The following is a 25,130-nucleotide window of genomic DNA, read 5'->3' as shown; positions in this document are numbered from 1 at the left end:
CCGTACCTTTCAGGTGGGGGGAGCAGATCAGGGATCAGTTGGCCAGATGGAATAAGATGTTCTCGAAAAATGACTTTGACGTGGGCTGTGCAAAGAGTGCTCAACACCGGATTCAGTTGAGCAAAGATAAGCCCTTTCGAGAGAGAGCTCGGCGGATTCCTCTGAGTGACCTGGAAGATCTTCAACAACAATTAGCTGAGCTGAAGAAGTCCAGGGTCATAAGAGAGTCTTGAAGTCAAGAACGCCCAAGTCACACCATCCCAGCCAATGAAATACCCATGTCTACAACCTCAGTTACTCTGGGCGAAGAGTTCTTCACCGGTCTGGGGAATTTCATGACTAAATGTAGCCAGACCAATGTTATCCATTCTGGGGCTGGTTACCGACAGCTGAGGCTCTTTTCGGGGGAATAGCCAGTGCCAAAAGGGGAGGAAGAGTATGAGACCTGCATGGAGCAGGACCTGCAGGCCCTCGAAGACTGGGAGGTTCCTCAAGCCCTGGAGATTGTGTTGATAGCCTTACAGAAGCTACTCTTTCCAAAGAAGGAGGGAAACTTCCAGGGACCTCAGTGAAGGAGCCAATTGCACGTCCCAAGACCAAACAGAGCTCCAACGCTCAGAAAATATATGAGAAAAGGCGGAGAGAGAGGCCCTCTGCTCGTCCTCCTGACTCTCCGCCTATATCTAAAAATGAGTCGCCCGGGTTGGGGGGCGAGACTCAGGGGGTCAATGCACTCTCCCCTAAACAGAAGGAACAGAGGACCCTATAATCACAGATGAGACTACTTAGGGCTAGGGCTATGGAGTCACAACAGAGAAGCGTGCAAAGACAAGTGGTGGAACGAACCACATTGCCACAAAGGAAATTAGTGACGGCTCAATCTACGGGCGCACGGGCTAGGGACGTGCCGAAGAGCCTGGTGGGACCCTCTCCTATAGTCTCGCTTCAATTGGAGGGGATCTACACTAAAGCTTTACTCAATACAGGAGCTTAAGTAACACTATTATATCGAGATTTATATGACAAATACTTGAAACACATCCCCTTGTGCAAGCTAGAAGAGTTGGAGATTTGGGGCATCAGCACTCAAAAATTCCCGTTTGATGGATACATACTAATTAAGATAGCCTTTGACCCCTCATTGGTGGGAAAGATAGATACGTTGGCAGTGGTCTGTCCCCGACCTCCTGGGGCAACACCAAACTCTTGTTTCCAGGACTCAGTTGGTGCACATCAGCCTGTCGTGTTGAAGGACTGACTGCAGCCTAGTGCACAAGGCCTGACCTGTTTCCGGAACTCATCCTCAGCAGAACGGATGCTGATCACTGTACTGTGAAGGCCAGCCGCACAGCCTGAGAAGGCAGAACACCACTCGTTCCCAAATGCCGGAGAGTGGGAGAGCACATCGCCTATCTTATAGGGCCCGGACATCCAGGAGAAAGGGTGCCTATGCCGGGTTCTGATCGCAAGTATAACCTTTTCATCTACACACTGACTGCAGACACCGCAATATACATCACTTTCCATGGGATTACAAATTAACATTTGATTCTCCTAATATTTTATAATCACCTTGGAAAGTGTTTTAAGAGCTCCAACTGCCGGTGAAGATATAGCAAGGCCTTGCTAAGAGAGGGGAGTGGATATATACTACCTCTTAAAGGGGACACGTTCCATTTAATTGCAGTATTGCTGTTAGGATATTAGCAGTACAACAATAGTTCAGAGTTCTCCTTTAATCTGAATATTGCTTTATTATCATAGAGAGTTGTTCTAACATTGTCCTTTGATATTGCAATTCATTGTTCTGGTTATTTTGCGTCAATCTTGCTGAAGCCCGTTGGTTTGGGTGGAATTCGAGTGACTGACATAACTATATCAGTTTATTCACGAAGTAAAAGGTCAAAACTAATTTATATGGTGTCAGTGTGTTCTTAAAGGTATATACGCAATGTCAGAACCTAGAGTATCAGGTGGGCTGGATGGTACACAGGGTCATAGGAGTGCTGAGGAACACCCATCAACCAGAAACCCTCACGAGGGTAGTGCTACATTGGCAAGCATCCATCAACTGTAAGTCATGAAGCTTTTTCCTAACTGAGAACAATCGCTTGAAGGAGATAGTAGAACGGGCCTGTGAGTTGTCTAGAATGGAATCTAATGGCATGTTGATATCACCTGCTAGGATTATTACCCCTTTGCCAAAGTCAGCTAACTTTATTCAGATTTGGGACATAAAAGTTGGTTGGTTATAATTGGGGCTATACATGTTCACTAAAGTGCATTGGGTATTACCACTAAAACCCCCAAGGAACAGATAATGACCATGATCATCTGCCACTATATCTGTATGCTGGAAAGATACATTCTTGCTGAATCCAATGGCCACTTGTTTAGCCTTGTTAGTGTCGGATAGGCTATAGTACCACTGTGGGTAATGAGGTGAGGTGAGCCATACAGAGGTGGAATGTGTTTGATGGGTTTTCCTGCAGGAAGGCAATGGAGCAGGAAGCATATTTTAATTCTCAAATTCTCAGTAATTCTCAAATTACTTGATGACGTTTCCGGCAGAATTCAAGCCTCCAACATTATAAGAAAAAACTGTTAGGGTAGCCATTATGTCAGCAGAACAATACATCCACCTAGTCCAGCAAGTAAAGGGGGCAGAAAGAGGAGAATGAGAGATAAATAAGAGAAAGAGACGGGAGAAGAGAGGAAGAGAAGCATACATAATCGAAAGACATAAATGCATATCAAAACGAATGGGTAACAAAGTGAAATCACGCATAGAAATGCGGTGATCCCCCAAAGGGCAGAGGAGAACCAGCAGTTAGTCTGGATCGCTGATACAGCTCCGCCAGACAATTGAAAGCGCCACTCGGTCCCCTCATCCCCGAAAGGAAGGGGGCAAATGGACCCCTTAAAAGGCACATTTGGTGGCGGGTCGGTGACACTCCAACAATAAACAACTGGCATCGGTAATATACAGTAAATCAAAGATTTAAACCTCTGAAGAGGGAAAAGTCAGTTTTGTACCAAACATAGATCAAAGCGATGAAAGCCTATTGTGGCTTCTTGACGTATGAGTACTGAGGATCAAAAAATTACTGTTCAAAACTTGATCTAGCGAAATCTCAAAGCATCCTTACTAGAAAGGGAGGTAACTTGCACACAAAAAAGAAGAAAAAGCAAGCTGGAAATAACTTGAATCTTGTGGAAAAAAGAAGGAAAAAATGGCCAATGCCTCACCTATTCTTCTGGAAGGACCCGGGGTTGCGGTGCGGCTCTTCTTGGGGGGAGTTTTGCGCCATTGGGAATCCGGAGACACAGAAAGCGTCTTGCCATCCTGGTAATTCCGGCGGTTGTATCCCAATTTTGTGGTAGAAGGCTGGGAGATCTTCAGAGAACCACAACATAGAGTGACCATTCCTGTTTGCAATAACACAGAAAGGAAACCCCCATCTATATGTAGCTTCTTCTTCTCTTAGTTGCTCTAGGAGAGGTTTGAGGGCTCGGCCGCATTCCAAGGTGTCTTTGGATAGATTGGGGAAAATATTGAGGGTCACACTATCAAAGTCTACATTTTGAGTTCCGTGGAGTTTGATCTTGATGGCATTCTTGTCCTCAAAAATAGTGGAAGTGACATATGACATCCCTGGGCAGATCTGAGGAAAGGTTGCAAAGGGCGCAAAGCCCTGTAAACATGATCAAATTGCAGGGTATCTGTGGCAGACCCTCCTAAAATCGAATTTAAGATACCCCTTGTAACGGATAACCCGCACCCCGACCGGGTACCTGCATTGACGGATGCTCCTAGTGCTTCCCCAGGGCACCAAGCACTCCACCAGACACCATAACCACTTCAGACCCCACAAACCGCGGCAGCTTGGTTAGGGTCTCACCGTCTCCTACCCACCCTGGACCTACAACAAGGCTCCAGGTTCCCGTGGGTGAACCTCTCTTTCCCCAGAGAGTGCAGCAGAAACAGGAACAAGCTCTTACACTAGCTCTTACAAGAGCTTATTGATTATCCAAGGGAGTATGAAGGACATAGCAATCCCTTGTAGCATATTCCCCCAATGAGAGACAGGACTCTAGATTGAGGGTGAAGTATAACTCAACTTTATTGAACAATAAACATACTTTTATACAGTTTTCCCCACAAGGTTACCGTCCAGGTGGACCTTGTTGAAAACAGGCCCTGACATTCACAATCCAATGAAAACAGAGTTTTACACTCCCATACAGTGTACACAAAGATATACACTGTGGGACAATACCCCTCCCCCTTAGCAGCCAATCCACATATACATCCCATAATAAGCTTATCTTAAGGCAGACAGAACAATGTGAGGTCATTAACATTTAACAATGAGACTGGCACAATCCACATTCCCTCCCAATACACAAACAATAGGGAAGTCTGCCAGTGACAGTCTGTGTGTCTGTCTCACAGACAAGCATATGGAATACACTGTGTAAGGTGGTATTAAATCTTCATATTTCTATATGAAGATATGGTTGACAAATATTACTATCCCATCTGAAGCAATTCAAACCATTAAGTATCTGCTCCTCACCTCCAGTGATGGTGAATACCATCACAGCCCTGAATGTGTCTTCAAGGTCACAGTCTTTGGTCGCTTCAGGTAGCCCACGGATGCGTACATTATTCCTGTGATTTCTGTTCTCTAGATATTCAGGTTTATAAAGAGCAGAACGGTGGGCTATGGCTAGTGGTATAACTCTGTCTTGCAGTTCTTTAATGGCCCCCTCGTGTGCATCCTGGCGTTTATCTGTCTCCTCCACTCTGGTAAGCAGGTGTGACATGTCCACCCTCACTGCATTGATCTTCTTCTTGATGGATTTTTCCATACTGCGGAACATGCCTGCAAGCTCGTTTTTCAAGCTATGCAGGCGGGAGGGCATGTCAGAGCCTGAGGGAGACACAGGGTCCCCCATCATGTCAGAGCAGGAGTAGGATGTCGGTGAACTCCTGCGGGGGAAGGCCCCGTGCATGGATGGAGACCTACTCGACCTCGTGGCTCCGGCCTGCCCACTCAGCGTGGCAGTGCTGTTATAGTCCGTGGCAAGGAAACGTTTTATAGTGCCAGACCCTGATTTTTTTAGGAGCTGATCCCCTCCCTGGTCTCTTACCCGGAGCCGAGGGCGATCCGGAGGCTTTTAGAAGGCATATTCAGAGGAATAGATGCCAGTGCTTAGACGGAGATCTGATCAAGCATGTCTAGCCAGCGCCATGAAGAAGCCATGCCCCCCCCCCCCCCCCCCTTTTACTTCACAATTATGTGCCACTTTGTATTGGTTTATCACATAAAATGCAAATAAAATACATTTTTTTTTTATTGGTAGTAACATGACAAAATGAAGAAAATTTCACGGGGTATGAATACTTTCTCAAGGCACTGTAGAAAACACACATATTACTGCACCTTTGTATTTATTAACACATGTATAAGTTTTTAGTTAAAATGGTGTAAGTGCCTGAATTTTAGCTGGTATCAGCCTCTTGCAATCCCCAATATACCAGAGCTCAGACTGGGAAAGGGTTTGCCAATAAGGGACATGCTGATTGGTAGAGAGATGACATCATTGGTCTGCAGTTTTTCTCATCATTGTCCAGTTACAGGCTGGAAGATAAACAAGACATACAATTATTTAACTGCTACAAATACAAATCAAGTCCCCTGCCCTGCCAGAGAGGGTTTCACTGTGTAGTAGAGTTGTGTAAAAATCTCAGAAATGGTGAGCAAAAAAATGCTTCAGTGAATAAACTGCTCCTGTATATTTCTTATGTGTATTTATCTGTTTGCCTGGAGTTTAGTTTAAGAATTGGCTTTTCATACTGCTATATACTGCTATATAGAATTTAGTGATTACAATGACATAGTGATTGAATGGTTGGGAACCATATTTTTATTTCCTAATCCCTATATCCAACTCAAAGAACAACTCAAAGAATAAGGATCCTTTCACACGGGATTTCCGTTTTGCTCAGCGGGGATGACAGCTTCGTCTCTGTTTACGTTGCAAAGACGGAGCTGTCAGAGCCCCACTCTCCTCTATGGGAGATCGGATGAAAACAGACCACCTGTTGAAATAGGGTTTCCATCCATCTGGATTTCATGGACAGGATCGGATAGCAGCGGGTGTCAGCAGAGATGTCACCGCTGACATCCGCTGCTCCATAGGGCTGCATGGAAAAAACTGACAGGCGGACCTGATTGGAAAGCCCATGTGAAAGGGGCCTTAGTGGCCACTGGCCAGTATGGGTTCTGCTTTAGGGTGGGGCATCATGCTTAGGATCATTTACAGGACTTGCTAGTGGGAAGGGTTTAAACAACTATAGTTCCATTTTAAGGATCAGCTGAGACATTTCTAATAGGTGTACTAACTCAGAGTGAGCGAGCTGTATGTACACGGTACACTTATCTGCCACTAAATATGTCCAAAATGTACAACATCATTATCAGTGAGAACCCAGCTGGATTCCTCTGGTAGGTGGGGCTGCTTTCTGGAACCTTGTATTATATATGAGAATATTTTAATGACAATCACCAACATGATTTATAAGTGGCTATATGTTGCTGGATGGCTATGTGCTGTTGCTAGCATCCCTGTGACCCAAGGCAACCACCTATGTTGGTCCAGGCATTGTTAATGTTTTAATTTTAACTATGTTTTTAATTCCTACTTGTTTTAACACATTAAGGTTGATTTATTAAAGGCAAATATACTGTGCATAGCAATTGCACTCAAAAGTGCAGCTGCACCCACGGATGTGTCAAGGCCCCCACCTCTGTTTTGGTATGGTTGTTTATGCAGAAAAAAATTAAGAACAAGAACAAAACACCAGACTGTTCCAATAGAGGGGACAAGCAGAACACACATCATAATCTAGTTATCTTTTATATGCCTGGAGTATCATAAAGACATTAGCAACATAATGAAACAGAAGCTTGCACATCTCAATGACCTAACACTTAATTACAAGTGAAAAACCATTTTAGCGATGAATTAAAAAACCTGTACATTGGGGGACAAATAAACTGCTCAAAAAAACGCATGTCCCAGCATAGGAGGGTAACCTCTGTAAGTCAGGATTCTGTAGTTTTCCTACACATATAAAGTGGAAAGAGAGTCTTCTGAGGATAGGGCAGTGCAGATTTTTGGACAGGGGGACAAATGGTTTTCAAGAGGTGTGAAAGAGGTCAATGATGTCAAACTGGAGCAACTATTCTTTTAACATCTTTTTGACAATAAATCACACCTATTCCAGAACCCAATGCACTTTTATTATTGGATAATGTTAATCAAAACAGAGGTGTTTTTCACAACCTTTCACACTTTTAGGCACGTGTCCAGTCCTTACACATTGCTTGACACCATAGTGATAGGATTAGGGTGACACATTTGCCGTTACCTGCAGGTACCTTCTACATTTGTTTATTTCAACTAGGAAAATCTCTTAGATAGGTAGTGAAAAGGCATCAAAAATACAAAATAATTTCAGGTAAATGTGACTTACTATTCCTAACTAGCAGCAAAGAATGAATTTTGTGTCAATTCCACAAAGTTCCCTTAATGTATGTCATTCATATTTTTTCTCCAGAATCCGGTGAACCAGACAGCTGATAAAATTGTGGACAGTCCTGTGTTAAATATCTCTAAGGTGGGTTGTATTAAACACTAGGTTTTTGTGCAAAGTTCTATGCTTTTCGTGCTTTTTGTTTTGTGTAAAATGTGTATTGCTAAAGCTGCTGCACAAAGACTGGCTCAAAATAACAGAGAATTTCACGTGTGATTTTGCCATAACTGGTTGATCCTAATGCAAATATAGAGGGAAAGAAAGGTTTCCACACTTATTAGGTTATATTCCGATTAGCTAGTAGCTCCTTTTACATGCTAACAGTGGCATCTCATGTGACATTTTCTGATGTGATAATTATGCCTGATTCATCAGCGTGATGGGATGCAGTTGGTGTATGGACACAGGTGCTGCTCCCACTTTGACAACTAGGCGGGTGCATCGGCCTTAACCACTTCCATACAGAGCAGTTAGACCCCCTTCCTTCCCAGACCAATTTTCAGCTTTCAGCACTCTCACATTTTGAATGACAATTGCTCAGTCATGCTACACTGTAACCAAACAAAATTTTTATCATTTTTTTTCACACAAATAGAGCTTTCTTTTGGTGGTATTTGATCACAACTGGGTTTTTTTTTCTTCGTGATATAAGCAAAAAAAGAGCAAAAATTTTGAAAAAAAAAACACTTTTTTTTAGTTTCTATTATACAATTTTGCAAAAAATTAATTTTTCTTCATACATTTGGGCCAAAATTTATACTGCTACATATCTCTGGTAAAATTAACCCAAATTAGTGTATATTATTTAGTCTGTGTGAAAGTTATTGAGTCTAGAAGCGATGGTACCAATTACTGAAAATTGATCACACCAGATGTACTGACTGCCTATCTCCTTTCTTGAGGCCCTGAAATGTCAGAACAGTACAAATACCCCCCAAATGACCCCTTTTTGTAAAGTAGACAGTCCAAGGTATTTAGTAAGAGGCATGGTGAGTTTTTTGAAGTTATAATTTTTTCCCACAATTCTTGGGAAAATGAAGAAAAAAAATTTTTTTCTTTTTTTTCCCAAAACGTTGTCAATTTATAAGCTATTTCTAACACATAGCATGTACACAGCAAAAATGACACCCCAAAATTCATTCTGTTACTCCTTCTGAGTATGGTGATACCACATGTGTGAGCCTTTTACACAGCCTGGCCACAAAAAGAGACTCCACGTCCAAGTAGCACCATAAGGCGTTTTAGGAGCATAAATACACATAAAACTTTCTTACTACCTATCACACTTTTCAAGGCCCTAGAGCACCAATACAATGGAAAAGTCCACAAAATGACCCCATTTTGGAAAGCAAACACTCCAACGTATATTCTATGAGGCATTATGGGTCCTTTGAACATGTCATTTTTTTCCACAAGTTTTTGGAAAATGTGGGAAAAAAATAAAAACTTTTTTTTTTTACACAAAGTTGTCAATTTATAGGATATTCCTAACACATAGCATGTACACAGCAAAAATGACACCCCAAAATACATTCTGCCACTCCTCCTGAGTATGGCAATACCACATGTGTGAGACTTTTTCACAGCCTAGCCATATAGAGGGGCCTAACATCCAAGGCGCATCATCATGCATCCTAGCCACTTGCCTAGGCCTATTTTTGACATTTGGTGTTTACAAGCTAAAATCAGTTGTTTTGCTAGAAAATTGCTTAGAACCCCCAAACATTATATATTTTTTTTTAGCAGAGACCCTAGAGATTAAAGTGGAGATTATTGCAATATTTTTTATCACACCGTATTTGCGCAGCGGTCTTCCAAACGCAATTTTTTTGGAAAAAATTCACTTTTTTTAATTAAAAAATAAGAAACCAGTAAAGTTAGCCCAATTTTTTTCCATAATGTGAAAGATAATGTTACGCCGAGTAAATAGATACCCAACATGTCATGTTTCAAAATTGTGCACGCTCACGGAATGGCGACAAACTTTGGTACTTAAAAATCCCCATAGGCGACAATTTAAAAATTTCTACAGGTTGCCATCTTTGAGTTACAGAGGAGGTCTAGGGCTCAAATTATTCCCCTTGCTCTAACGATCGCGGCGATACCTTACATGTGTGGTTTGAACACCGTTTACATATGTGGGCGGGGTTTCCATATGCGTCGCTTCTGCGCGCGAGCTAAAGGGGACAGGGCGCTTTAATTTTTTTTTTTTTTTTTTTTTTACTATTTATTTTATTTATTATTTTTTATTTTTACACCGTTTAACAAAAAAAAAAAAAATGGATCATTTTTATTTCTATTACAAGAAATGTAAACATTACTAGTAATAGAAAAAGGCATGACAGGACCTCTTTTTGTGAGATCTGGGGTCAAAAAGTCCTCAGATCTCACAAGTACACTAAAAGATAGAAAAAAAAAAAAAAAAAATTATTATATAAAATGAAAAAAAAAAAAAAAGGACATTTAAACCGGTTGCTAGGCAACAACATTTTCCGTAGCTCCGGTCCTCCAAGACCATAGAGTCAAGTGAGGGCAAGCTTGCCCTCACTCTACATCCTGTCTGTGAGGATCCGGGACCGGATCGTTTTCCCCGCTGCCGGCGGGTCCGGTAAGCGGGGAAAAGGACCGGACGCGGCGGGAGGGGGGGGGGGGCACCTCTTCCGCCATCCCGGAAGGGTGATCCCATGGCGAATCCGCCGCTGGGACCACCCTTATCGGAAAGCCAACCGTCCACCGTTTAAAAAAATACCAGGGTTATGGCAGCTATCTGCTGCCATAACACCGGTATTTAGGTTTAAACGGAGGACGTATATAAACCTTTTTGGACTTGGACATGGTGGCTGTATGAAGGGTGACCGGTACTCGGGTACTTTGTTGGGCAGGTGACAGGTACTCTGGTACTGATGAGCAGGTGGCAGGTACTCGGGTACTCCGATAGGCAGGTGACAGGTACTCGGGTACTCTGATGGGCAAGTGACAGGCAGGTGATAGGTACTGATGAGTAGTACTGATACTGATAGGTGATACTGTACTGATGGGTACTGATGATCAGTACTGATACGTGATAGGTACTGATGAGTACTGATGAGTAGTGATGGGTACTGATGGCAAGTACTCGGGTACTCTGATGAGCAGGTGGAAGGTACTCGGGTACTCTGATGGGTAGGTGACAGGTACTCAGGTACTCTGATGATGGGTACTCCGTTGACAGGTAATCAAAGTATTCGAGTACCTGTCATCAGAATACCCGAGTATCCGTCATCAGAGTACCTGAGTACCTGTCATCAGAGTACCCGAGTACCTGTCATCAGAGTACCCGAGTACCTGTCATCAGAGTATCCGAGTACCTGTCATCAGAGTACCTGCGTACCTGTCATCAGAGTACCCGAGTACCTGTCATCAGAGTACCCGAGTACCTGTCATCAGAGTACCTGCGTATCCGTCATCAGAGTACCCGAGTACCTGTCATCAGAGTATCCGAGTACCTGTCATCAGAGTACCCGAGTACCTGTCATCAGAGTACCCAAGTACCTGTCATCAGAGTACCCGAGTACCTGTCATCAGAGTACCTGATGGGCTGGTGACAGGTACTCGGGTACTTTGATGGGCTAGTGACAGGTGCTCTTTATTGGGGGGGGGGGGGGGCAATCAGTGTGTTTAGGTGTGCACTGTAATTGGTAACTAGCTGTTACCACATTCTTCCTCACACAGGATCAGTGTGTAAGGAGGAGAACACGGTGACAGCTAGTTACCGTGTTCTCTGTTGACATTTGTGACCGGCTGTGATTGGACACAGCCGGTCACGTGGTAAAGAGCCAATTTCATTGGCTCTTTACCTAGATCGGGGATTGACTCTGTCCGAGGGACGAGCCTCGTCCCCGATCGCTGCTCTGCGCGCCCCCGGGGGCGCGCATTGCAGAGAGAACGAGCGGCTCGTGCAGGAGCCGCTCATGTGATCGGCTGTGACTGACACAGCCGATCACATGGTAAACAGCCAATTTCTATTGGCTGTTTACCTTGATCAGGGATGGGCTATGTCCGAGGGACGAGCCTCACCCCCGATCGCCGCGCTGCGCGCCCCCGGGGGCGCGCAGTAGCAGCTAGAGCGGGCGGACGTCATATGACGGCCGCCCGGAACGGTAAAGCCATCCTGCCGACGTCATATTACTATGCGCCGGTATGGATGTGGTTAACAAAGACCGGGTGTGACTGTGGCCATGCACCTGAATGAATGTCAAATTAGAAGCAGCAGTTATATCTGTGCAGCCGATGCATCCCAATATACAGTATATCATTGGTACTGCCTGCACAAGGATGCACAGAAGACCTCTGCATCCCTGTGTGGTTAAACTTGGCCCTCGCATTGGGGTATGCATTGATACACCTAGTGTAAAAGAGGCCCGAGAGTTGCATGCTAAGTAGTAAATAGTAAGTATTTCTTTCTCAAGTAGTAAATAGTAAGTATTCCTATCTCAAAATCACAACACCCACCCAAAAAATGCAGTTGCTTTTCTCTCCACAGGGTAAGGGCCACCTTTGTAAAGGCCTCTTTTAGGGGCAGCATCTACCTCCTGGACTGAGATGTGTTACATTTACAGTATGTGATGCATTAAGTGTATTTTATTACTATTTCTTGAACCTTTATTGCCACCTTGACTGCTTTTAACCACTTCAATACAGTGCACATTCACCCCCTTCCTGCCCAGGCCAATTTTCAGCTTTCAGCGCTGTCACATTTTGAATGACAATTGCGCGATCACGCTACACTGTACCCATATAAAAATTCTTATCATTTTTTTCACAGAAATAGAGCTTTCTTTTGGTGGTATTTAATCACTGCTGGGTTTTTTATTTCTTACAAAAAAAAGAAAAAAGACAGAAAATTTTGGAAAAAAAAAAGTTTTTCTTATCTTCTGTGAGTAAATTATGAAAATACGTTATTTTTCTCCTTCACTGATGTGCGCTGAGGAGGCGGCACTGATGGGCACTGATGAGGTGGCATTTATGGGCCCTGATTACCTGTCCTAGTCTCCCCTTTGAGGAAGAGCCACTGATCGGCTCTCCTCGCCACACACTCTGACAGTGTGAGGCGAGGAGAGCCGATAAACGGCACTTCAAAAACACTGGAGAAGGAAAAGAGATACCACTGGCTCCTGATTTGAGACTCTGCCTTCCAGAAGGGTGGTAGACAAACAGGTCAAATCCAGCACGTCAAAGATAATGGTTGTTCAAAGACCCATCAGGTCTATGTTTTCTGAGAACTGAGACAAAGAAGGTCCACCGTGAGGATATGTATCAATAAATAACCAGAGGGGTCCTGATCCAGTTAAATGCCAGGAGAAGAGGAAGATATTTAATCTATAGTGGAGCTCACGTATCAGCCCTTACATTCATCCATCTGGTAAGAGGCTTTCTTACTCTCTCCTGTTCAGGAGAGAAGATTTCTTCACTTCCCCTCCCCTCATCTGAGCATGAAAATTCCATCCTGGATCTGAGTACACACACGCCCTATTACTTTCTCACTCTGGTAAGGGAGCCAGTCCATTAACGATGGTGGGATCAACTGCACATCCAGTTGCTGTGGATTTTTTCACTTGGAGCCACATTGAATGTGTTTTGTTACATCACGGACTTTGCACTTTGCACTTTACACAGTTGTATTTATGTGTATACATTTATACCTATATATATTTTTTGATTAGTTTTGTCACCATTATTTCACTGGTCAATTTTGTGTTTTGCTTCCTTATGCATCTTTTTTGCACGCATTTTGTGTTACCAGCTGTTTAGTCACCAGTCTTCCTTTGTTGGTTTGCACAGGCTGTACTAGATAGCCAATTGTTGTGATTCTCACATACGGTCTATGTTACTATTAGTAATGGACCTTTTAGTATTATTTTTGTGTTTCTGTATTTTTGTCATTTGCTTGATCAAGAGTACATATAAGTTTAGCGCACCTGCTTTTTCACTTTTATCACATTTGTTCCTTATTTTGGATCTAAGGTTGCAGCTTAACTTTATTTTATCCAGCGCACTTTTTTTAATTTACCTCATTTACATGTGACCGGCTGTGATTGGACAGCCAATCACATGGGTAAAGAGCCATGTCATTGGCTCTTTACCAAGATCGGGGTCGCGCCGTGTTCTAGCAACATGGCACGGCTACGATTGCTGCACTGTGCGGGCGCGCAAGAGAGGCCGTTCTGGTACGCCGTCATATGATGGCGTCCCAGAACAATAGCTGCACCGCTCCGCTGTCATTTAACTGTGGGCGGGCAGTAAGCGGTTAATAAGGTTAAAATGGTCTTAGCATCAGTGGTGACTGGTACATAATTTACTTGGGGGGGTGGCCCACAGCCCCCCCAGCCAGCCAACCACTTAACCCCTCCATTGCTTGATCGATCGCCTGTCAGGCCCCCTGCCAGCCCCTGCACTTACCCCATGCAGGTGGTGTCTTCACCCCTGCGTCTCTTCCGGAGTCTCAGCAGTTTATTCTCCTCCAGGCCAATCAGGAGTTAGGACTCACGGCCAATTGGGTCTTAAAACTCCCGGCCAATCGGGACTCAGTGCCCACTTCCTGATTGAACGGGAGGAGAAACAGGAAGATATTAGCGAATATTAATTTTCTAATGCCACACAACTGGGTGGGCTTTGTGCGCAGTGCTCTGCGCCCCGAGCCCACCCTTTTTGAAGCCAATTAGAGCCTCCGGCTCTAATCATGTGCTTCTGAAAAAAAAAAAAGACCCATTGGAATCCATGCGTCTGGTGCCCTGCATGTAGATAAGGGCGGGCGCATGGATTAAGGGGGCGGCGTCCCTGTGCCCTGTATGGACGGGCCGCCACTGCTTAGCATACTTTAACACTTACTTTGTATTGTTCTTATACAGTATATTAGGACACTAATCAATGTATGTTTTATCTATGTTCAAAGAGTTGAGATGCTCAATATAAATGTATAACTGCAGTTAGGTATGGTTTGATTCTATCCATGGTATTCCAATGTACTGCAATAGTAAAGTATACCAACTTTTCTTTTTTTTTTACTTCTTTGTAGGCCTCGTTTACATGGGCGTACTCAATGTACACCTCTGTGAGGGCCGTGTTTTGCCTGAATGGGATGCACAGGTGTTTCATGGATTCACGTAAAGGTAGTCTCATTCATTTTAGCTGGGATGCAGTGACTGCACGGACAATTTGACATCTGTGTTGGTGCATGTGCATGTCACTGTACACAGATAGCGTAAATTCAGGGTCAAGCACCTGCACTCCCACACATGGATGTCAGATTGGAAGCAGGAGCTGTGTACCCCTGTGCATCTCATGCAAGCAAAACATGGCCCTCACATGGCTGTATGCTTAAGAATGCCCATGTGATCCTGGCTTTAAAGTTTTGGTTAGATTAGGGAATGGTTAAAAGCTAAGCTTAGAACATACACAAACCTTCATAACCTTTTGTGGCTCAATGTAAAAGGAATATAATGAGCCATTTATTCTGCTCTTTATTTTATAGAGCCATGAATATATTCTGCATATACGTAGAAGATACTGTAAGTATGTAAAATTCCTACATAATTATTGATACTTTTGGATGGATATGTAGGCATGCTCAGTTCAAAAGTTTTCACACTTTGGGTATATTTAAGAAATTTATTGAAGTTGACAGTTCATAGGTAAAGCTTTACCTGGGCTAAGCTTTATCAGTGTCCTGATGTCATGGATATGCAATAATGTCTGGTGGCTTACCTGTTCCTCATGTCTGCATTAAGGGCCAGACCCTTCCTTCTGGCTGCTTTTATCATCTCTACTTTCTGTTCCTGCCCCTCCCAGGTCATCACAGGAAGCCTATATTAACCAGCGCACTGCAGGCCTGCCTTGCTGTTCAACAGTATTAGTTTCCTGTTTCCTGTTTGCCGTGTGCTTGTAACTACTCCTCTGTGTACCGACTTTGGCTTGCCTCTGACTATTCCTGCTTGCCTGTTACCCTGACCTTTGGCCTGTACCTTGACTACCCTTGTCTGCCTGTTACCCCGACCTCGGCTTACCCATCACCATTCTGTGTGTCCTGAGTGGCTGCTTCCCTTCACTCCCTACGGAGCGTGACCTGGGGGACCCCAGGGGCCGCGACCTGGGCCCAGTTGCAGCGAAGTCCATCCTCACCACTAGAGGCACTGGTGAACACCTGCTGGGTCTTAGACTCCGCGCCCTGGGGAATCTTGGGTTCACGTTCCGGTCCATCCGCAGCAGTCTGCTATAGGGTTCACTACCTTGCGCTGCGCCCCTGCCTCCAACAGGGTGCAGTTGTCACCTGGCCACAGGTGACCTGACAGTTTGAACAGCCATGAACCCGGCTGACGTGCCGCTCCCCCCAGATGATCCATTAGAGAGCTTAGTTCACAGACTCGAGACGCATGAAACTAATCAGACTCAGGTGATTCCTACAGGATCTGGCTTCCCGCTTTGAACAGCTTCAGACCTCGTTGGGGACCCCGAATCTGCAACCCCAAGAACAACCAGTAGCTGGGCCTGTCGCGCCAGTCACAGATTCGCATCCGCTGCAACTACCTCCTCCAATCCGTTTTTCTGGAGACTCCAAGGCCTGCAGGGGATTTCTTAGCCAATGTACCATCCATTTTGAGCTTCAGCCGCAAAACTTCCTGTCAGATCGGGCAAAGGTAGCCTATATTATTTCCCTCCTTTCCGGCGAAGCTCTAGCCTGGGCTGCCCCCCTATGGGAGAAGGATGATCTGGTAGTTTCCAACCTGCCCGACTTCTTGAAGCTCTTTCGTAACATCTTTGAGGAGCCGGCTCGGGCCTCTTCAGCGGCTAGTGCTCTTTTATGTCTCCGCCAAGAATCCCGTTCACTGGGACAATATGCTCTCCAGTTCCGTATCCTCTCAGCTGAATTGAGCTGGAACAATGAGGCCCTGGTCGCTACCTTTTTGCATGGCCTCTCTGACCGAGTGAAGGACGAATTAGCGGGAAGAACCATCCCCGTCGGTCTGGACGATGTCATCTCATTATGCAACCAGATCGATATTCTTTTTCTGGAGAGGTCCATAGAAAAGAGACGCCAACACTCCCTAGGTCTTAGCCAGTCTGAGCTCCCCTCACTCCGTCCCGTGGAGCATCCTCTGCCTGTTGAGGAACCTATGCAGCTGGGCCGGACCAGACTTACCCCCGAAGAACGTTCTAGATGCAGAACTTTGGGCTTATGCCTCTATTGTGGAGGCAAGGGCCACCTTCGTGTCTCCTGTTCGCTTCGCCCGGGAGACGCTCGGGTAATGCATTTAGAAGGTGGAATGTTGGACCCAGAAACATCACCTTCCCGTATTCTTCCAGTGTGCCTTCACGTAAGCACTTCTCCTCAGTCGACCCCTGCATATCTTGATTCCGGGGCTGCCGGCAACTTCATGGATTGGAGAACTGCTTCTTCTATGAAGCTCACCCTTTCACCCCTCTCTACCCATCTTACCCATCACCATTCTGTGTGTCCTGAGTGGCTGCTTCCCTTCACTCCCTACGGAGCGTGACCTGGGGGACCCCAGGGGCCGCGACCTGGGCCCAGTTGCAGCGAAGTCCATCCTCACCGCTAGAGGCACTGGTGAACACCTGCTGGGTCTTAGACTCCGCGCCCTAGGGAATCTTGGGTTCACGTTCCGGTCCATCCGCAGCAGTCTGCTATAGGGTTCACTACCTTGCGCTGCGCTGCGCCCCTGCCTCCAACAGGGTGCAGTTGTCACCTGGCCACAGGTGACCTGACACCTGAGAATTGTCAACTTGAATAAACTTTAAATATTCCACCAAGTGTGATAAATGTTTATACAGAGCACGCCTCTATACCTATCCAAAAGTATCCTGCAGAGCATCTTTTCCGTTGCTTTTAGAGAGGTAGCAGCCTGAGACCTTAATAGGTTCCACCTACACCACACCTTCATTGGGCACTAGGCACCTAAAAGGAAAACTTATTTTTATTATTATTATTTTATTATAACAATAATCCTGGCCCAATGCTGTCACACATACACATTGCATGTTTATGCATGTTTATTGAGGAAAACCTTAACAAGAGTTTGCTACAGTGTAAGTCCTTACATAAATGTCCTAAACCTCTGTAGCAACTTAGACTATCACAACATGTACATAGTAAGACATGTAAGAGATTTATACTATATACAAATAGTACATAGGGACAACAAAGGCCATATACAAGTTCTACCTAAACTCACATGGTAAGTGACTGAAACAATGCATCATTAAACCTAAATGTCAGGCGCAGCGTGGCTCTCCTCTATGGCAGACTCATAGACTCAGAGCTCCGCTCCACACTAAGCTCTCCATAACCACTATGCAGCTTCTATCCATTTCTTCAGCAACAGGAGTAGACCTCTTCCCCTCAGAAGACTGCCAGGCACCCAATAGACAAATAGGAAAGCAAAAAAATGCTTCCCTGCTGCTCCCAGAGCCGCGGACCCAGACGGGCATGGAGCGATTCCTCTCTACGGCCGCAATCCCCCAACCTCCTGGGCTTTGGAATGGCACTCTACGCCCCACAGGCAAGTACTATACAGGCCTTTCAGTCGCTATTAACCCCTGAAATGCTTGATGAAAAGCTACAGCAATTAATTGACACGCAATATTGCCCTGGAAGTGAGGAAACTTTTTCAAGAACTCACTGGGGAGATACATCAAATTGGTGAATGTGTGGATACCTTGGAAACAAAGTTTAATGAGCTAGTGCAATATGTCCAGGCCCTAGAGGAGGAGAATTCTACTTTAAAACACACTGTTTTTTAGCTGCAGCTTCAGCAGGAAGATCTTGCGAATAGATAACGCCACCAGAATCTGTGCATGCATGCAATATCTGAGTCTGTGGGTGACAAAAATCTTGCCTTGTCCTTTTCAACACAAGTTGCTCCCACTATAGCGGATATAGACTGGCGTCTCGATCGTGCGCACAGATCACTGGCCCAAAGCCACCTGCAGGAGCTAGACCTCGAGGGCCCCCTTTGTCCATTTTCACGACTTTGATAATAAGGAGGCACACACCTTCGCTACCTGCAATAATACGCAGATCGATTACAAAAGCGACGGTGGCAAATCTTCAGTGATCTTAGCCCTATCACGTTGGCCAAACGTCGTCCGCTTCGCCCTATCACCTGCCATCTGCAACTTCACCAGGTCCCTTAATACTGGGGATTCCCATTTCATTTTTTGATTGTCACCCGTGATGGAGTTGAGCTCAGTCTGTGAGACCTGCAAGAAGGTGATGCTTTTGTTTGGGGCTTGGGCCTCCAACCACTCCCAGAAGTTGACCTGCTTCCTCAACCGCCTCCCTCCTGTCCACCTCCTGCTACAACTAACAGAGTCTGAACCCCTGCCAAGCAGAAGCCGAAGAAGACATTTTCTACCCCTCTGCATTTAAATACTTCCAGGCAACCTCCATGATGTTTACTGATTGAATCTCGCTGCTTTCCCCTATGGAGCTTCTGTCTCTTTTGTTCTATCTACAGGTCTAATGTCCTTTTTACAGGACCTCATTCACATACCCATGGAGTATAACCCTGGCTTATTGTTCTGTTTTTTGCATCTCATAGTTATAATTTTTCCATGAGAAATCCTGAGACGTGACTGAATCTCAGGCTTACTCCTTTTTTTGTCCTTTCAATTTTTTTGATCTTTCCTAGGTCTGAATTTGTTAATGTGTTACATGTTCTGCAAATTCCTTTGTTTTTTTCTTTGATATGTTTTATATGCTGGGGCCTACTTACACTCACCATTGTTTACCTTTTACTATGCATACTCTGGTTCTTTTTCCTTGATTTGCTCTTATGGCTCTGAGACTGGTGTCCTATAATGTGAAAGTTTTGAACTCCATCATCAAGAGGTGGCTAGCCTTAAAGAAGTTCAAATCTGGTGCAGATATAGTCCTGGTTCAGGAGACCGATTTCTGTGCCAGAGGCTCATTCAAATTTGCCTCTAAACTTTTTCCTGCTTCCTATGTCTGCTCAGACTCCTCTGGGAAGGCAGCGGTATCGATTCTCATTAGGAATCTTACCCGCTGCGGGTTAAAGACTGATATATTGACCCTCACGGTCGGTACATCGTCCTCAACTGCGACTATATGTCATCTTCCTTCACCCTTATATATATGCCCTAAACTCTGGACAAATCTGATTCCTTGAAGAGGTTTTTTAAAGCTATTTCCAATTTCTAACAACCTCACATGATTGTGGTAGGTGACTTTAATCTGATCATGTCCCCACACAGACAGGCAAACGTTATTCCACACCACTCCCTCGCAGAAGGTGTTATCCCAGGCCTTCTCCTTCCACAAATGTATTCGAGCCCAAAGCTATTTGATTCCTGGAGAAACAAACACCCTACTCATAGACCATTTTCCTACCCCTCTGCCCCTCATAAAATGTTCTCTAGATTGTACCACTTCTTTATCTCTGCCCTGTTACCGACCCATATGGTGGTTTCTGAAATTGGCCCTATTACTTTATTTACTTTATCTTTTTACTTTATTCTCTCTTGAGAGGAGGAGATTAAGGGCGGAGGGGGGGGGGGGGGAAGGATCAACATGTACAAATACATAATGGGTCCCTATATAGAACTTGGTGTTGAGTTATTCACATTAAGGTCATCACAGAGGACAAGGGGGTACTCTTTACATCTAGAGGAAAAGAGATTTCGTCTCCAAATACGGAAAGGTCTTTTCACCGTAAGAGCTGTGAAAATGTGGAATAGACTCCCTCCAGAGGTGGTTCTGGCCAGCTCAGTAGATTTCTTTTAAAAAGGCCTGGATTCTTTCCTAGGTGTACATAATATAACTGGGTACTAATATTTATAGGTAAAGTTGATCCAGGGAATAGCCAACTGCCTCTTGGGGGATCAGGAAGGATTTTTCCCCAGCTGTAGCAAATTGGATCATGCTTTGCTGGGGTTTTTCGCCTTCCTCTGGATCAAATATGGGTCTAGGATTGAGTATATGGAATTGTATGGTTGTATTTTCTTTTTTGTTTTTATTGGTTGAGCTAGATGGACTTGTCTTTTTTTAAACTAAGTATGTTACTATGTAACTATGTTACTTGGTCTAACCATGCCCTCATTACCCTAGATATTGCCTTATCCACTTCCTTTTAAAAAACTTGGCATTGACATTTTAATAATTTCTACTTCAATCACCGACCTCTAAGGCTAAATTAACTAAGGAACTAATAGAATTTTTCCAACTTAGTGCAGGCTCTGTGCAGGAGGTGTCCACACTGTGAGAGGTGCACAAGGCGTTTTTCCGGGGACTGTGTATCTCTGAGGGCTCTCCTCTGAAGAGAGAAACTTCCAAACTTAAGGCCTCCTTACTCACCAAACTGCAAGCCTTGGAGAGGCTACTTTTGTGCCCCCCCCCCCCCCTGTGGTACGCCTCCGCAAGGTCACCTCCCTTTGTATCCAGCTGAAAACCGTAGACATTAATAAAATTGCAAAATCTCTCTTGTGGACCAAGCAGAAATTCTATGAATTCTCTAACAAACCCCATAGGATGTTGGGAAACCAGCTTAGAACCCGACCTTTCCACTCCTGATTTGGTTTTGCAAGGGGCAGTACCCCAATTTATTGCCCTCAAGCTATGGCCAAAGTTTTTGGGGCTTTCTATCATAATCTATATAATTGTTTGACAACAGAAAACCATTTTCATTTTCAGCAGGAGAAATTTGACACATTTTTTGAGCCTCTAATGTACCAAAACTGTCTTCCTCCAATATAGAAATGCTTAACGTGGCTATTTTTCCAGAAGATTTATCGCAAGTGGTCAAAAATCTCCCAAAAAAATAATAATTTTTGTCAAAACTTGTGGCAAAATATAAAATATTCCATGGACTCACCATGCCTCTCAGCAAATAGCTTGGTGTGTCTACTTTGCAAAATGGGATCATTTGGGGGGGTTTTGTGCTATCTTGAAATTTCAGGGCCTCTGAAACTGTGACAGGTAGTGAGGAAGTAAAATAAGCAATTTACGCCATTAGAAAACCTAAAGGGGGTGATTGGTTTTCGGGGTCCCGTACACTGCTAGGCTCCCAAAAAGTCTCACACATGTGGTATCCCTGTACTCAGGAGAAGCAGCAGAATGTATTTTGGGGTGTCATTTCACATATACCCATGGCATGCGTGAGCAATAGATCATTTAGTGACAACTTTGTGTAAAAGAAAAAAAAAATTGTAATTTTCCTGAAACTTAGGGCAAAATATAAAATACTCCATGGACTCAATATGCCTCTCAGCAAATAGCTTTGTATGTCTACTTTCCAAAAAGGGGTCATTTGGGGGTTGTTTGAACTGTCCTGGCATTTTATGCTCAATCTTAGCCACACATCACCCACTCTTCTAACCACTTGAAGACCAAGCCCTTTCTGTGACTTTTTGTTTACATGAAAAAATATTTTTTTTCACTAGAAAATTACTTTGAACCCCCAAACATGATATATTTTTTTAAAGCAGAGGCCCTGCAAAACAAAATGGTGGACGTTGCAATTTTTTTTGTCCCACTGTATTTGCGCACAGATTTTCCAAATGCAATTTTTGCGAAAAAACACACAAATACACTATATAATTCCTAATTGTTTGGTGAAATTTAAAAGATTATCTTATGCCGAGTACATAGATACCAAACATGACATGCTTTAAAATTGCACACGCCTGTGCAGCTGCAAAAAAAACTTACATTTTTAAAAGCCTTTAAAAGTCTTTACGGGTTACCACTTTGGACTTACAGAGGAGGTCTACTGCAAGAATTACTGCCCTCGACCTGGCATCCATGGCGATACCTCACTTGCATGCTGCGATTGCTGTTTACATATGACACTAGACCGACGCTTGCGTGTACCTTTATGCGCAAGCACGGGGGTACAGGGGTGCTTGAATTTTTTTTTATTATTATTTTTTTGCTTTTTTATGTTATTTTAACACCTTGACTTTCATTTTTTTTTTAATCATTTTTATTGTTATCACAGTGAATTTAAATATCCCCTATGACAGCAATCTGTAGTGACAGGTACTCTTTTTTTTAAAAAATTGGGGTCTTTTAGACTCTAGATCTCTCCTCTGACCTTAAAGCATCTGACCCCACCAAGATTGGTGTGATAAGATGCTTTCCCAATTTCCCAATGGCGCTGTTTATTTCTGGCGAAACAGAAGTCATGAAATAATGGGTAACCACGCTAAGTGAAAAAGGGGAAGCTGCAGCTTCAAGTGTGACAACACCCAAAACGTAATACAAATAAACAAGCTGCGCTAATTATGTGAAATTATATCACCCAATCATGAGTGATAGCAATAAATAAAAATGAAAATGTTTATATAAATTGTGCAAATGATTTAACACCAAAAAGAGTAATCATATAATAGAATAAATAATATGTCAAAATATATGAGATGATATCACCCAATCCTGAATAATGGATGTGCAAAAAATATGGTAAAAAATAATTATTGAATCAAGTGAAATAAAGTTCATAAAGTCTCTTATTCAAGAGGATCCCAAAGGATAGTGAACGCAGATTTGGATATTCACCAATTGTGCAGTGACCACCACCAGTGGTACACACTGCTTACCAGAAATAAATGAATGCAAGCCAAAAAGGGGGGTATCACTTAGGATCTCAGGACATCAATGGCAATCCAGGAATGAAAACTCCACTACACCTCCAAGGCTTTGGCCATGATCATAGATATTGGGAACATCCACCATCAAACCGCATACATGTGAATAAAGATAAATGGTCCCATAGCGTAAAACTGATAATTTTATTAAAAGCAATAAGAGGTAATGCACTTAAAAACTGAAGAAAGGGAGTGTGCATATAGTTTTAACACACAAGCCTTCCCCCCTTTTTTTGGCTTGCATTCATTTATTTCTGGTAAGCAGTTTGTACCACTGGTTGTGGTCACTGCACAATTGGTGAATTTTGGTGAATATCCGAATCTGCATTCACTATCCTTTGGGATCCTCTTGAATAAGAGACTTTATGAACTTTATTTCACTTGATTCAATAATTATTTTTTACCATATTTTTTGCACATCCATTATTCAGGATTATATCGGGACTGTGGACCTCGCGCTTATGGGATGTGTGATAATTATCCAATTAAGTGTTTGTAAATTAGCTGCCTGCTGCAATAAAAGTGCTAGTGCTTTAAATGAGTGAAGGTCAGTGATTGCAGCGCTGCTATTTTAAATGTATAAATAAGTGTTCATAAAACAATTTAAGAAAATGGTGATTAAACCATTCATGTAAACCATCAATAAAGTGCTATTCAGTGCAATTATTGTGCAAAATATCAAAAATAAATAAAATTATAAAGTGCAGATATTACAATGTAAAACTCCAAAAAATGCAAACTGAGTGTAAACAGTCCATAAAACAGTTCTTTGCGGTAACAGAAGCAGGATACTTGGTCTTGCAACTTCGGGGTCTCCCCCTTAGGGTATCTACTTACCACTATGTGGTGTTTTTAAAGCAGATTATAGTGGAGTGAGCTGTTGTTTCTTGCAAAGCTGTTTGGACTCTGTTGTAAGCGATCCTTCTTCTTTTAAGCGGTATTCTCAGGTGTCCTCATGAAATAAAGAATTGCTGGACATAGTGAGGACCGTTTGAACTGTGAATTTATTAGGTTAAAATACAATGGAATACTCACAAACATATAACATGATAAAGCCTGTAAGTGCCTATGTTAGGTGCGGTGGTGTATCGCTCCTCAGCGTTCTCCTTTCCGACCTGAAGTCACGTGGCTGCCAGATGACGCTGTGTTCACAGCGAAACGCGTATAGCCATTGGCCGAGAGGCAGCCACGTGACTTCAGGTCGGAAAGGAGAACGCTGAGGAGCGATACACCACCGCACCTAACATAGGCACTTACAGGCTTTATCATGTTATATGTTTGTGAGTATTCCATTGTATTTTAACCTAATAAATTCACAGTTCAAACGGTCCTCACTATGTCCAGCAATTCTTTATTTCATGAGGACACCTGAGAATACCGCTTAAAAGAAGAAGGATCGCTTACAACAGAGTCCAAACAGCTTTGCAAGAAACAACAGCTCACTCCACTATAATCTGCTTTAAAAACACCACATAGTGGTAAGTAGATACCCTAAGGGGGAGACCCCGAAGTTGCAAGACCAAGTATCCTGCTTCTGTTACCGCAAAGAACTGTTTTATGGACTGTTTACACTCAGTTTGCATTTTTTGGAGTTTTACATTATTCAGGATTGGGTGATATCATCTCATATATTTTGACATATTATTTATTCTATTATATGATTACTCTTTTTGATGTTAAATCATTTGCACAATTTATATAAACATTTTCATTTTTATTTATTGCTATCACTCATAATTGGGTTATATACGTAATTTCACATAATTAGCGCAGCTTGTTTATTTGTAGAAGTTATGAAATGCTCGTAGCTTCCGGTATCTTGGGCCATAGAGATGATTGGAGCCATTGTCGTCTCCAATCAGTTCTA

At 43.5% G+C, this 25,130-nt stretch overlaps 1 protein-coding gene across 3 annotated transcripts in view; it reads left to right on the top strand.

The window, feature by feature from the left end:
* The window catches only part of RPGRIP1L (RPGRIP1 like), a 478,852-nt gene that overhangs the window by 360,035 nt on the left and 93,687 nt on the right, over nucleotides 1-25,130 (top strand). For all 3 annotated transcript variants that reach the window (XM_082269857.1, XM_082269856.1, XM_082269855.1), the window contains exon 20: nucleotides 7,631-7,690. In XM_082269857.1, the coding sequence (XP_082125983.1) occupies nucleotides 7,631-7,690 (60 nt within the window). The remainder of the gene's footprint in view (nucleotides 1-7,630; nucleotides 7,691-25,130) is intronic.

The sequence above is a fragment of the Pelophylax lessonae genome, assembly GCF_965119305.1.
Source record: "Pelophylax lessonae genome assembly, chromosome: 10".
NCBI classification, from domain to species: Eukaryota; Metazoa; Chordata; class Amphibia; order Anura; family Ranidae; genus Pelophylax; species Pelophylax lessonae.
This window is presented reverse-complemented; position numbering and strand designations above follow the sequence as displayed.